We start from the raw sequence: 14,975 nt of genomic DNA on the forward strand, positions 1-14,975 counted from the left end.
CAAAGGGTAAAAAAGATCGCAAACAACTTTAACAAAATACAAAATACTGCTGTTACTCCAAAAGCAACATCAGCAGTTCTGCTAACACAATTAATTCCAACGAATGACTAGCATTCTTTCTGGTTTTCTAAAGTTTTCCATTTGCTTTATGATAACATGGAGTTGGCTTTTTGAACTTACTGACAAATCGCCCCAATGCCTGCGTACGATCATTCGCTGTTTAAGGTTGCTCTCCCCGTCGATATTCGACGTTTCGATGAAGCACAGGCCGTCCTGGTCTGATGTGTTGAGGAGAAGCACGTCGGCCGGAATCACGCTGTTGCATAGAACGCGAACGATGTCGCCCACTTTCAGTTCGGACCACCTGACCTCGTGGTATTTGTTGTCGGCACTGAAATGTCAATTTTAAAAATTATTATTTTGTTTTTAAATACTCTTGGTAGTAATAAACGTGATATGTCTACAACTGGTATTGGATATATAAAATTGTATAAAATTAAATATAAACACTTTCTGGTTGAAAAAAACTATGCTTAGTAAATAATGTTTGTACATTGTATCGAACATTGAAATCAAATTTCATACAACTGTGTGAATCTTAGTACAGCTGGTATAATTGTAAGTCAATAAAAACAATAAGTTGGCAAGCCTACTAAATCCAAGCAGAAACATTTCAAATTTACTGATTTTTTTTTTAACTTTTTACAAATGTGCAGAATAACTTGTTATGAAAGTCCTTATCAAGCAGAGTAACGTGTTATGAAAGTCCTTATGATCAGCCTGCCCGACATGAAAACAAAGGCACAACACCTTAATTAAGTTTTATCTTGCTGTTAAACATGTTCTCGGGGAAATTTGCCTAGGCATTAGCAGGGCACCCTGGCTTGACTTTGATGCAATCAATAATTCATGGCGGCAAATTAGTCCACTTTTCTGCGAGCACACAATAAAATGTTACAAAACATAATTGAATTTGCGAGTGGCAAAGCCATTGCGGCCACCTGTTGTTTGAATTTTGGTGCATTTTTTTGTCAGGCTCTAAAAGGGCAGGTATGTTGTGTTGGAATTGCCCATTTTGACACACAAAGAAAGCCTTTCACAATCACTTATTAGAAATCAAAACAGTAATTACACTGATTCTACCTCTTGCAATAGTTTCCGCACAGGTGCGAAATATGTCGTTCTTATTAGTTGTAGTACAACATAACATACTTAAATTTTCATTAGCATATAAATTTAGTATCTTCTTTTTAAATACAAATCTAATGTCTTTTGTTGCTACAGGGTGATATAGAAAGAAATAACAAAATATTTCTATAGCAGGTAATTTTGGAACAATAATATTCAAGGGGTAGTTCGTAAAACCCCACACTAGTTTTCTTTTAAACGGGGCGTAATTTCTCAAGTCAAAAATCTAATTTTAGCAACGCCATGTCACTCCAAAGAAATTTCGCAAGCAACTCTAATTTTGTGCGTCACACCAGAGCAAAAAGAAACATATGTCAAAAGGGTTGGGGCGCGGTATTTGCGCGGTAGGGTGCGGGCAGTCACGCTAAAACGACAAACAAAAAGTCAACGACACACGCCAAAGCCTGTAACCTGGTTAAACCGTTCTTTTTTTAAGTCATGCGTTAGCGTTAAAAAAGGGTGTGCTGGCTCTCCATTGAGACGCTTTTAGAGTGCGTGTTCGTTAGAGCGTGTCACTATAAAGCAGGTGAAACGATTTTGCGCAGGCTGAAATAAAGCTACGCCTGAGAAGGTAAAACGCTTGACAACACGAGGCTAACGGTAACCGGCCGTTAAGTGTGCTGTTTGGGTATGTTGACGACTGTAGTTGCAGTTGTAATACATCTAATCCTGGTACAATGCGAAAATTTCGCATCAGCTGATGTAATTTTTCAGTTATAAACTTGTCCTTGGAACAACACTTTTTCATGCCGTGAAAATGGTTGTTTATTTGTTATTATGAAATCGTTCCAACATTCAGAAAACACTTGCAGAAAATTTCTTACGTTCGCCAACACTATTTAGTCAAGTACTTATTAGTGCAAGTCTTCAAACCACCGTAATTCAAGTTGGCGCACGCCTACATCGCATACAGTTGGAGTGATTTTTGTGCTTAAATCATCAGACATTTCGGCAAACAAATTTACCTGAACTTGGTTTATAATACGTAAAATACAGGTGTAACGCACAAAAAGAAGCCGCAAAATAAGCACGTCGACCCAACAGAAGCCACACAAACCACAAAAGAACAACACAGATTTGCCCTTCCATTTCAGTTTGTATAAGGTGTAACTCTGTGCATCTAAAATTGTAAGTCTCGCAAAACAACCACTTGTATCAATTTGTGAGTTATAGCCCACTTTACTGACTCCAACCATAGTACTCATATTAGAAACTAAAAACTAATATTATAAACTAAAACTAATCACGCTATCTTCAAGTTTTGACCACTTTAAAAAAAATAATTAAGAACTAAGTTCTGCTACATTTTTTTTTTCATGAGTTAAGTGTAAATAGTGTTGACTGTTTGTTGAAAACGTCAAGTTCGTTGTTTTTTATCTAATTTTTTTTTTAAATATGATTATGCATTTGGTCAATCAAAATAAAGTTTAGCAAGCACAAGGCAACACCTAAGTGCGTTACTCATCACACTTTCTTCCTTTCCGGTTACGGTATTTGGTTTCGATCAAACCTTAACAACAACGGGCGTGTTTTGTCTCACAACTTGACGAGTAAACGCGGAAACACGAAAGGTAAAGCACAAACAGCGGAAACGTGTACCACGATCGCTCAGTCAAGGCGCGTCAGAAAATGACTGGACAATATATCCAACCAATTAAAATGGTAATGGCTCAAATTTCCCTAACGTGGTGAAAAACACATGTTGGAATTCCACACTAGTGCTTTTAAAGCGGTGTTAACTGCACAAATAAAAATCAAAACAAAAAAACAACAGGCGTAATCTGAAAACAGTTTTTCTATTATGCTAGACGCGCACACTACATCCCTAAAAATATTTTAAAACTATACAATGAACATCACGCTCTACCATGGCCAACCATGCTGTGTCTTTTTATTTTCAAGTTAGGGGTGTTGTTTGGGGGGTTGTCCTGAACTTAGTCATATGTTTTTGGTCCAGTTCCGATTTTAGGGTGTTAGTCTTTTTCTAGTCTTATTTAGAACTGCGTTTTATTTCGACGTTAATGTTATTCTAATTTCTGTCTTATTGTTTGGGCTTGTTATGAGTCTGCTTCCGGTTAAGGAAGTCATACTTCCGGTTGACAAATGGCTAAAAATAGATTGATTGAATCATAAAAAAAAAGGAGCTGCAATTACAAAAACACTGCGTTAGTTGTTTTCTTACTTTCTGGTTGTTTCACGCCTTAACGCATGATCCAGCATTAACAAAAGTCACAAAAGTCGGGTGGCCAATTAATTTCAACTTCGATGCCAAACAGGCGGTCGAGAGAAAATTGGATGGCGGGCAACAATTAAAAAAACGTCCAGACGTTGAAACTCACTTTCTGGTATCAGTAAAATGAACAAGCCCGAATTTCGCAACGTATAATAGTCAACGCCAGGCTTATAACAACCATGGGCCTTTTTAACCACATTAGCTGCTGGCCTGGTTGGATATTTTGGTCGTTTTTAAACTGTATTAACCTCAAGGCCATCGGCCGTTTAAACAACATATAAACCCGTCAGGTTTTCATTACCAAAAACTATTTATGTATGTTCCTGGCCATTGAACGGATTTCAGTGTGTAAAAAGACTGAACACAATTGCTGTAGTCGTGTACAGAGTCGTTCTTAGGCCGTTGTTGGTCTCCCGCTTCGTGCCTGTCTGATGCGCTGATGGAGCGGTGTGTTTACAACAAACAAGGTCAGCTGACATCCCGCTCAGCATATAGAGGCAAGTTCACGGGAACCAGGGCTGAGAAATTCCGCTTGCAACGGGAAACAAAAGCCCGCCTGACTTAGGCATTGCTGCTGCTGATGCCGATGCAAGTTTGCGAGACCAACAGGTAGTGTTGTAATGTCTGTAAGTGTTTTGAAATGACTTCACTTGACTTACGTTTTTTGGGCAAAATGACTTGACCTGACATAATTCTTTTGGACAAATGACCGGGCTTGACTTAAGTAACTGTTTTGAAATGACTCGATTTAAGTCTTTTGGGCAAACGACTTTGATTTAAAGGTGTTTTTATTGACCAATTTTTTTTATAAATTGGATTATTTATCTTAATTTTTGCACATAAAACAATTAACTTGCCAAATGATGCGTTGATGTCATTTTTCACTTGGGTAATTGCTCATAATCGGATGAGTTTACCAGTTTTATAGTTTGACGCTTTATTTTTATTACAAGGACAACAAGAGGGGTGGTTGGTAGCAATGTAGCTTTTGCGCATTTTGTCTGATAGTTGATTATGTCATCTGCTGTGCTGAGTCGGATTACTTTCAATGGCAACCATGTTATGAACAACTACCATAACATTCACATTTTTTCTCCAGGTATCTTAAGGTCTAAGCGAGCCACAGTATATTGCCACAAGTGATTTGGCAGCCAAGTATACAAATAAACATCACAAAGTACACATTTGGGGAGTAACCGGTTTAAATCTAACTTTACAATTTTTGGAGGGCGAAAACGCATTCCTTCAACAACAGGTGATTCAGGAGCCAGAGAATAGGGAAAAAAACACAAAATTAAACAACACGCTGACGTTTTCGCGGTCGCAAAGCTTTAAAATGCCACGTACGACTGCTGCCGACCAGCTAGGTGGATGAACAAAAAGATTCACGACAATGGCAAGAAGTGATGTCACTACGTCGTGCAGTTACGTCGTGCAGTGACGTCATAGCGTCGTGTGTTGGGAGGAGGCAAGCTGCTCTGGGCGCGAGGAGAGAATAGGAAAACGTGTTGGCGCGACGTCGGTTTAACTGCCTCGTTTATTGCGGATGTTGGAAAAATAACGCCTTGTTTCAGTTTCGAGCGACTCGCTGTAAGGCAGTATAAGTGACATCACACAGCTGCGGTGTTAAATCGACTTCGCTGCTAACTGAGATTTACAATTATCTTCTGTTTTGTTTCGACTACGCAATATTTTTTATACAAATATCTCCCTTCCGTGTGTACAGGAAAACACAACAAATTTTTAATTTGCGGAACTTGAAAGTCATGTTATTAACCAGTGTCATTAAATCACAAATAGTTCATAAGTCACAGGCTCACAGCATTTGTCGTATCTCCCAAAAAAATTCCAAGGTTTTACGACCTACAGAAGATTCGAATAAGTTTCTTTACATCTGTGTAAATTCGGTTTAAGTAAAGCAGACCGATAGAATTCCTAATTAGTATTAAACAGCGCTTTCGTTGCACATGTTTCTAGCATAATAGTGTTCTGTTATATCCATATAGTAAAAAAAAATTCTTATATATTTTCGTTTTAAATATGGTGGTTATACTTATACTATACAGCTCACTTTTGTCAAGCGGTTAACAACTGTAAAAGTCGAATACCAGCGGAAAAAAGCCTTTTAGCTGAAACAGGATGGCGTCAGCTAGGCAATTTTTATCATCAAAAAGGGGAATTCCTTTAATCACGTCGCGCAATAGTTGCGCAATCCAAAAACGTGACGTTTTTTTGAGAGCGGACGTAAGAATAAATTAAGACGACGCCAAGCAATAAAACGTTTCACTGACAAAAATAGTTGATTTTTTGACCGGCAGAGTTCTTTGTTTATGTTACTGTATACAAAACGCTTCTTGAGAAGATTAAGCTAAATGAGGTTAAAACTGAAAATTAAAACGGTCAGTCGCGCCCTAGGCTATTTCGGTTAACGTTTACTTCGAACTCCGTAATCTAGTTACACATAACGGTTGATGACATCACCCCGCACGGTATTTGCCAGGGCTTTTCCGATAGATGAAGGAAAAGTACCAAAAGCTTTTCCAGAACTTCGATAAAATTACTAACGCGATAATATTGGATAAAAGCTACATTTCGCTCTTCACAAACTTTTCGGCATTAATAAATCGTGCCAACATCAGTACAAAAACGTTTTTCGAAACTGTTCTAACATTTACCTTTAATTTTGTTCTAACCCAAGCATTAAGAGAATGTTTGTTTTTTTCGCATTACTTATTCGAAATATAGCGTTTTAAATAGAAATTGGCAGTTTTGAAGTCTCCTAAGAAAAGTGACAGCTATAAGTAATGAAGATCTAGCCAGGGCGTCAGGAAACTTGTACAAAAGTCAAGTGATCTACCAAGGAGTATTTTGAGGACCTTTTCAAACACTTGCTTTTGTGTGTGAGTGGATGTCTGTCACTTTATTGGGCGAACCCTATGTCTTGGCTTAAGAAGTGGAGCTATGAGAGTTTCATTAAAACAACAATTTAGTAACTGAGGCAAAACTTTTGCGAATTACGAAAGCTGGAATAACAAACACGGCATTGAATAGCATAACCTGCCCGACCATAATTGCCAGTTTTGGCTACGGGTGCGACTTTTAACAGTTGCAGCCAACATGTTGGTACAAAGCCTAGTCTAAGCATTCAGGACGTATAAACACAATGTTTTACATACACAAGAAAAAATAAGACCCTAGACTGGCATAACCATGTCAATATAGTGAAGCAAATTTTACAAGTAAAAGTTTATACCACATTCAAACGATGTAGAGAATAAACCCAATCCCAAGAGACGCACCCACTAAAAAAACACAAAACGACATATTAGTCCATTCAGTCAGGAGCGGTGTAACGATATTTTCAGCACCTCGACAAGCGCCAAGGTAAAGGCATTTTTTGAACCGCGCCGACAATGGGAGACTTATTGACGTCACAAAGCCGGTAAACAAAGATAATGTTTCTCCTGACCCGTGATTAGGCGAAGTCACTACACAAACAGAATTCCTGGCTTCGGTTACTGGGGTAATAGATATATCTATTTGACAAGAAACTTGGAAAAAACGTGGTGTTTCGAGACTAATACATCGGGAGTAAAATTAACGTGTGTTGCCTATAATCAGTAGTTAAAAGGAATTCCACGTTTAAAAGTCAAATGTTGGCTATTTACCACTTTTAAAAGTGTCTTTTTAGGCTAAAGACCCATCGGCAGATTAAAAAATAATACTTAACCACTTTGTAATAGTAATATTGAAAACATACAGGGCTTGCCGAACAATGTATTATGTGATCAAAATATAATAAAAATTTTAATAGCACTAGTGGCCGACTATGCTGCGACTTGTTGAAATTAAAAGTGTTATAAGATAACCACTTGAACTGTAACAATATCTGACAAAGGCCGACCTTACATTGAAAGGCCAGGGCGAAATTGACTCCAAATATTAGACGTATGGGTGGTAACAATGAGACAGGCTGTTTGCTAATCGTAACGAATGCAGTAAAACTTCAATATTCCAGAGGTCGACGGTTGAACAGACAACCTCTAAACCTCAATCGGTTTCGCTGTGACATTAAAACGTCAAGCGTATTTGAGCTTAGACATTATGAAAAACATCATTTTTGAAACGTCTGAAATAAATTGAAAGCATGCAACTTATCAGATTTTGAAGCAAATTTTGACTAAAGTGTCAGGTACAAAGACATAGGCTTTATTGTCTGTTTGACGAATTCCAACGGCACTTTTTGGTAATCTCTTGGAGTCTTGGTGTTGTTACTTTGAGCTACGCAGGGTCGGTCATGTGCCAAGCCTATCTCATGACCCGAAAGCAGGGTTCGAAATGTACGGCGTTTTCCAGTCGTCAAAAACAGCGACCGGCTTTTGGCATTTCACAATGCAATAGGTTCGTAACACAACGGACGGCTCATTTGCTTCAAGTATTTCCTGGTGTTTTTTGGTTGGAACCGAAAGGTAAACCAGTGCGTTTGCGAAAACCTCTTGGGTGCCTTGGAAGTCTGAAGTCCACATACCATGGACGCAAGAGCCCTATTAACTACCGAGCTCGATACTGGCAAGACACAGAACGATGCTGTTATTACAAGCGCCGAGTATGTAAACAAGCTTGGCCTGAGTAGAGACTTAATTGAGTTTGGCGGCTCCTTTGGGCTTTACTAGGCCGCCCATATTTCAGTGTGAATAAAACAACGCAAATTTGGCTTAAGACCACATAAATGAAATAGGCTCTAGCAATACGCCTAGAACATTAGATAACAATGGACAGCATTTTAAAATTCAAATTTTTCACAAAAAAATTTACAATTTTTGTTTTGCCGTTTTAACTTTTATATTTTATTGACGTAAAGTTAAAACTCACACTTGGTAAAATGCTTCACAGCACTCAGCCCATAATAGGATGCACATTGTATTGCATTGGTTAATCTGCTGTCACGAAATGGTCTTATCAATTGAATACCACACTTGGCAACATACCACGCTTTACACTAACGGCAAAATGCATCAAACTGCAAAGTCACAAGCAGCCGACTCAGGCCGAACATTACAAACAATAGAACTGGATAAACCATCAAATTGCAAAGAGGGAAATGTGTATCTAACAGGCGAAAACCAATACATTTTTTTTTCAAAATTTCAGTTGATTAACGAAAAGTATAACGACTTTGAAAAAATCAGCATGCCACACAGGTGTTCGATTTGCCCGAGGCAAGGCTAGAAACAGTCTTAATCGGCTTTCGGTTAGTAACTGCAGAATGCGAAGGCTAATCGCCAAATGCAAGTCATTTCTGGCAAGGCGCGTGCAAACGGTGTTGGAAACATCGCATGCTTAAATGCTCGCAGGTAACGATGATGTACGAGTCGCGAGCTGGCCCGTATTAATAATTGACACCAGAAGAGCGCCGCTAATCGCACGTGTTATTAAAGGTTATTCTGCAAAAGATAAATGGCCGGCCCATAATCGAGGATTACAGAGCATTTGAGGAATAAAGAGGTTGGAGTTCGACATTGAAAATATATCAAAGCGCCTATAGAAGTACACAATCTGAAGGAGCTAATTTTGTTTGAAATGAACTATATATATGTCTATGGACTTAAATTAAACGTATTTTATCCATATTTTTTATTTTTGTCCAGAATAACCCTGTTGTTTTAAATGCGCCGAAAAAAACGATTTTTTTTTACAATTTGAAAAAAGGCAGAACAGGTTACTACTCAAATCTCGGAGTAAATATCACGCCACAGTAAAGGGCATTGAGCTTCAAAAATCGTCTAATGTTTTGGGGTAAGAAAAAAGGCAAATCGCTTACTTTTAAGGTTTGGCCTTCCCAAACCGTAACTGTACTTTCGCCCTACGTTGGGCAACTGCGTTAAAACAAACGCTAGACGCAAAGATTGGCAAGACACGATGACATGTGCCAGGCACGGCCCACGAATGTAAACTTACAGGAAAATATCGGCACCTGAAACACGTTCAATGTGTTTTGGTGGCATAATCAACACTCTCATAAATTGAAAGCTGCGATTTAGCGAAACGCTATTCTAAAAGGCTACGTTTTTTGACAGAGCTTAAAAACACAAAACGTTAATTTCAGGGAGGTTAAAGCTGTTCAACCTTAAAAGTAAGCGGTAGATTTCGCAACGATTCAGTTGGCGTTTTGTGCGCATTCTATGATTCTACTACCTCGCTTTTAGGCAAATGCATCGCGATTGCGTTTGTAAGAAAGCAATCTGAACAACCAATGTCGTTTTTATTGTATGAAGACTTATGCAAAGGGGTCAGCGATCAAAAGTGGCCCTGAACTTATTATAAACACTCAAATTACAATCAAGGTTTGTGATTTAATCAATTCTTTTGAATATGGGTAATTGGGTATATGTAACCTATGCTTTTTTTCAAAATAAAAGCATTCTGTAAGGAGCAAGTAAAAAAAAGACGACAGATTTTGATTTCATTTCCCTCCACTGTTAAATTGAAACAAATCATCAGCCTTGCAAAATTGGCTTTAGATCAAAAATTAGGCTGTGTTCCAAAACAACTGTTGGCTATTTATAGCCGAAAACGGTTTATTAACCAGCAGCACGACTGTAACTCATCCAACCAAAACGCCTGGGTTTCATTAAAGTTTGGAAACTTTGATCACCGCTATCTTGCTTCAGGCGTAGTTTTCAAGCCAATCAGCAGGTTGAAGTTGCATCAACGTTGGATTTGTATTTAATAAAGTGGCGCCTGAAACCAAGCCACACCAGTTTGCGGTAGGGCGATCGTTATTTGAAGCACAAAGCTTTATTTCACAAGTGCTGCGCTGCTGACAAGGGCTAGGCGCGAGGTAATTAGCCCTAAAACCGCGAATTCAGCTCGTTTTTAACTTAACTCGAATCGCTTTGTGTGCGGGCGACCTTCGACACAGATTCGTGACAAAGCGGCAACATTTGCGCGCGGTCGTTTATGGTTTTGTTTACGAACACAACGCACGCAAAAAGCTTAAGCGGCTTTCTCGCGCCATAAACTGAAGATGCGGCTCGCATATAACGTAAACAGCTGACTTATATCCGGCGACGAAGCCGCGGTAGAAGCAAAATTTCGACGTTCTGTGGTGCGCGCAAAACTAATCACAAAAATGCGCGTGAAATCATTTTCACAACAACAACAGATTTGAATGGCCATTAACCTGCGTGCAATGCCGGCCAGATATATATTTGGAAGAGGCTGTTTACCCGGCAACCCGTTACCGAACTTCGAATTACGATAAGCGATCAATTTTACATATATATATGTAAGAATGAGCCGGTCCCCGAAGTTCGAAATATGCACTATTGTAAACAATTTTAGTAAAAATCGTATAGTAATTTTGCAGATCCGGCTACAGTTGTGCGAATTCGGTAAACGGGCGAGTCGGGGAAAATAGCCTCTTCCTATATATTTAGACTGCAATCCGAAAAACAAAAACAACGCCTTTTTAAGGCCTTTATTGCAAACCAAAGTCATTTAAAAGGTCTGAACGACGGCCCTTTTAATTGTACACTGTTGCTTTTTAAATTGAATTCGTATGTAACACAGATCTGAAAGTTGGCCCAATTCTTAGCCCACATGTTACAACCGACTATCAATTGCAAAACCGCTAACAGCAAGTTATAAATGAAGCCAACAGTTTTAATTGCTTCCTGGACTGGTTTCCGTAACGCGTTTATCAAGTTAAAAAACAGGACCGACAAAAGAAAAAACACATGTAAGGTAACAGTTTGACATATATTCGGCCTATGGGATTGGTTCCAGACGACTGCCTACATAACTAGATTATTGTCAGCACTCAGCATAAACAAAAAATAAACAATATACAAACAGTTATTATGCGATTTTTGAGTAATGCTGTGCCAGATTTGTTATTGTTGTGTATATAACTTTTTTACAGTGGCATTCTTAAGCATCAGTATATTATATTATAGGTTTATAATGCTCTAGACTGCAAAGAATGTCACAGCAAAAACAAAAATATTAGCAATACACTAAAACAGTATTTGTTCTGTAAAAGAATCTATCAAGTAGTGTTGTGTTTGATTTCCTATTGGTGTATGTATAATGTTTTTACAGTGGAATTCTCGAGCATTATAATGTTATGCTTTAGGTACATAATGCTTTGGTCTGGACTGCAAAGAATGTCACAGCATGATAAACACCCCAGGCAACTGACAAGTTCACTGACATAGCTCAAGTACAAAGCGGCTAACCTTGCTGAATGAATGTGAAAGGAATGCCCTTCTAAAATCACTGCACAAGTATCATAAGAAACTCTTTCTGGATAATAATCAATAGGCAATCATGCTTTGAAAATCACAAATCAAAAATAGCAACAACACTTCAGTTAAATCGGTATTAAAGCGTTTATTGTAAATAAAAAATTTTATGGCAAGAAATACCTCAAAATAGTCCAATCTTCATTTACAAAAACACAGTAGAAAAAAGTTGAATAAAAAAATACTTCTAAATACCTGTTGAAAACAAGTGCCACCGAGTGGTTTACTGCTTTGTCGTTCTTATATCTGCCATAATCCTCAATCGAGTCTTTCAGAGCTTGTATTAACAGAATAACGATGACCGGACCCATCGACACAAAGGGCTGAATGGCCCCGACTTGGGGCACAAAGTTCAGCAGAATGACAAACACAAAATAGACGTTAGCAAAGCGGTGGAACTGCTCGAACAAATTCTTGGGGATAAATGACAAGATGGTGTACTTTGTAGTCCGAATTTTATTTTTTGCATAGGTCTCATGCAGCTTCTTGATTTGCATAAGGTGCTCATCTGTGTTCAAATAGTGTTCGCTCTTTAGAAGATGATCGGGCACAAGGGTGCGGACTTTGTGCTCCCCTCTTACCCGCCTGCAACATAGAAATCCAAACTTGAAACTGTAAAAACTGCCAGACATTTCCATGATATTTTGTGGCAAAACAAGGGTAAAACTATTGTAAATTTTATAAACAAAATTAAGTTTATGAAAAAATAATTAGTGCTTAAACGAACAAATATTATGCCATGCTTTAAAGTAAAGTGCATGAAGTACCTGAATACTAATTTCAAATTTGAAAATAAAAATGTAACAGCTACAGTTTGTACAACAAACGTCATTAAATAACTTTATAAGAGTGACTTAAAAATGTTACACCCTTAAACAGAAAAGTTAAGGTGTCATGTTTCACTAAGTGAACTCAATGCTTAGATTTACGAACATAAGGTTACTACAACCCAACAATGTACACCTGTTTTCGCACTGAAATATTTTGTTACCTCCTGCTAATAAACTGCTTGTGTTTTTATTCAATAAAACATTAAGGTTGAACTAAACCCTGTTCACTTTAGGTGCTATAGGACAAGTATTATGGAGAGCTTTAATCACAATTTTTAACCTTGTACCGAAATTACATTGTCGAAAAACTAAGAAGAGGGTTAATCACAAACTTCAAGGGGATTTCAGTTATTCAACCCCAAAAATACTACTTACATACTACTTGGTGAAAATCTTTGTTTTTGTATGACATTATTACAATAGACCTAAGAGATTTTTTAAAGACAAAAGTATCTCACCTCTTTTTGAAATTAAGAAAGTCTTGTATGCTTCGTGCACTTGACAAAATGCTAGAGTTTCGGTTGACATTGCTGTCATTTGAATCCCCATTAGGCACTGGCGAAGTAGTCATATCACCTTTGTTAATTTTTGGCTTCAAATCACATTGCAGAATAAAGAGTGTTTGCTACATGGGTTAATGACATTCCTATCTAGTTTTGGTCTCTGTAATTAGCATTAGAACATATGTTAAATTCAGTTCTGTCTACCTAAATAACTGGTGTTTGACATATAACTTTTTTAATTTATCTTAACAATACACTATCCTGGTTTAGTGACTACATATCCTAATGTTAACTAGTTTCTATGAAATGTTTTCTAGTCATAGCATTATTGGACACTCTATCAATTTGCTACATAAAAATTACTTGAAAAAATAAGTACCTTTAAATGATAGAGCGCCCAGTATTGTACAGCGGTTGCTGCTACAGTTCAGCTAGGTAAGATAATGAATAAGCTGCAAAACCATACAGTTAATCTAACTATTTGTTTGTTGTTTTCTACAATAAACACAAAATTACAACACACTCATTTTTCAAGTAAAACTGCATGTTAAGCTGCTTGAAGCATTAAATCCCCTGAATACCTCTTTCCACTGTGAGACTAGTACCTTATCGTTTAGTCATCAAATTCAGGTTTCTTTGTATTCCAGCCGTTGGCGACGACGTGTATTCAATTCCAGCAAATCCCGGTCTGGCAGGCAGTAGACCAGCAGCATATCAGCTAAGCATAACACTAGTCCTTGCTGTAAAACTCCTATTGTCGCACGTGCTTCGAAACTTTACTTAAAAAAACTTGAAAAACAAAAACTCCTGATTGACAAGGGCGGTTTTTCACCTTCTTCGGCCAATTTGCCTTTCTAGATCGTTTAAGTTGCTGTCTGTGCTTTCTAACGTGCAAGCCTGGTTGTACCGAGCTGACTTTGCGTGCAAGCGGATGCCAGTCGCTCAATTATCGTGTTCGACATGTTTGTTGTGCAGATTTGACGCGCTTGGCAATAATCGCACGCGTTTTTATTGCAAGCGTGACTTCCAGACAGGCGTGTTATAAGCGTCGTGTAGAAAACAACCATTCAAAAAACAATGTTTTAACAATTGAAACGCAAATTCATCTATAACCTAGCTCGCTAAATTCAAACAAGAACAGCTGATACTTCGGCCCTTCGCCTTGTAATATGTGACTCAACTAAATTTCGCAGAGAGTTACCTTTTTTCTTCGCCTAGTACGCCGAAGCGAAAACTAAATTTATATCCTGTAATGGCGCAGTTCAAAGTTGTCTGCGAAAACAGCTCGGGGCTGTGAAGGATTTGTTTTCACCAGTACAAATCCAGCAGTAGCGGTTGCCCTGAAGCTTCAAAACACTTAGATTTACAGAAAGCTCAGCAAATTTTCTCCACTTTACAGTTTTAAGCGCTAGTCTAGAATCCTGCCACAGCATTGAAAACATTTATTAAATTAAAGCACAATGTTTGGGTTATTAGGGTGCTGGTTTAGCGTTTGGGTGTGGGTGGGTCAAGTATTATTTAATTAAATTGCTTGACCCATCCAAACCCAAACGCTAACCCAAATAATGTGAGTTGTGGTGGGATTTTAGACCAGCTCCCAGTTTTTTTCTGGGTTTGCTATAATTTTTTTTTTCTGGCTTAGCTAGAATTCGCTGACAAATAAGACCTCATGCACTGATCAAAAATAAACTAAGGCCTTCGCCACTGATTGGGTTACTTGCTTCATAGACACGCGATTTTTTGGCTAAGATTCGCAATGTCCTTGTCCTAAACGACGGCTGCACTGCTTTACTAGGCGCTCAAGCAGAACTGTTTGCTAGGAACGGCACAAACAAAAAGGCAAAAAAGACTGGCTTTCCGCTGTTGTCGCTGGACGAAATGACAGCGCCAGGCGCGCCTTGCCTGTAGTTTTCTG

General features: G+C 38.2%; 2 protein-coding genes across 2 annotated transcripts in view; both read right to left on the reverse strand.

Annotated features, from left to right (window-relative positions):
* Positions 1–14,975, reverse strand: part of LOC146162623 (phospholipid-transporting ATPase VD-like) — a 72,947-nt gene that overhangs the window by 29,905 nt on the left and 28,067 nt on the right. Inside the window, exon 4 of the mRNA XM_083384256.1 lies at positions 181–391. Coding sequence (XP_083240382.1) covers positions 181–391 — 211 coding nt within the window. The remainder of the gene's footprint in view (positions 1–180; positions 392–14,975) is intronic.
* On the reverse strand, positions 10,109–13,402 carry LOC146162624 (phospholipid-transporting ATPase VD-like). Its single transcript, XM_083384257.1, has 2 exons — positions 13,016–13,402; positions 10,109–12,312 (listed from the first exon to the last, which is right to left on the reverse strand). The coding sequence occupies exons 1-2, from the start codon at positions 13,126–13,128 to the stop codon at positions 11,835–11,837; spliced, it is 591 nt and encodes a 196-aa protein (XP_083240383.1). The 5' UTR covers positions 13,129–13,402; the 3' UTR covers positions 10,109–11,834.

The sequence above is a fragment of the Ascidiella aspersa genome, chromosome 3, assembly GCF_963924565.1.
Source record: "Ascidiella aspersa chromosome 3, kaAscAspe10.2, whole genome shotgun sequence".
Classification (NCBI taxonomy): Eukaryota; Metazoa; Chordata; class Ascidiacea; order Phlebobranchia; family Ascidiidae; genus Ascidiella; species Ascidiella aspersa.

What these genes read in the sequence shown, in the direction of transcription:
- LOC146162624 (XM_083384257.1), bottom strand. Translation starts at nt 13,128, where the DNA reads ATGACTACTTCGCCAGTGCCTAATGGGGATTCAAATGACAGCAATGTC. An exon ending in TTTCTTAATTTCAAAAAGAG is followed by an intron (nt 12,313 to 13,015) that starts GTGAGATACTTT and finishes TCTATGTTGCAG; the next exon opens with GCGGGTAAGAGGGGAGCACA.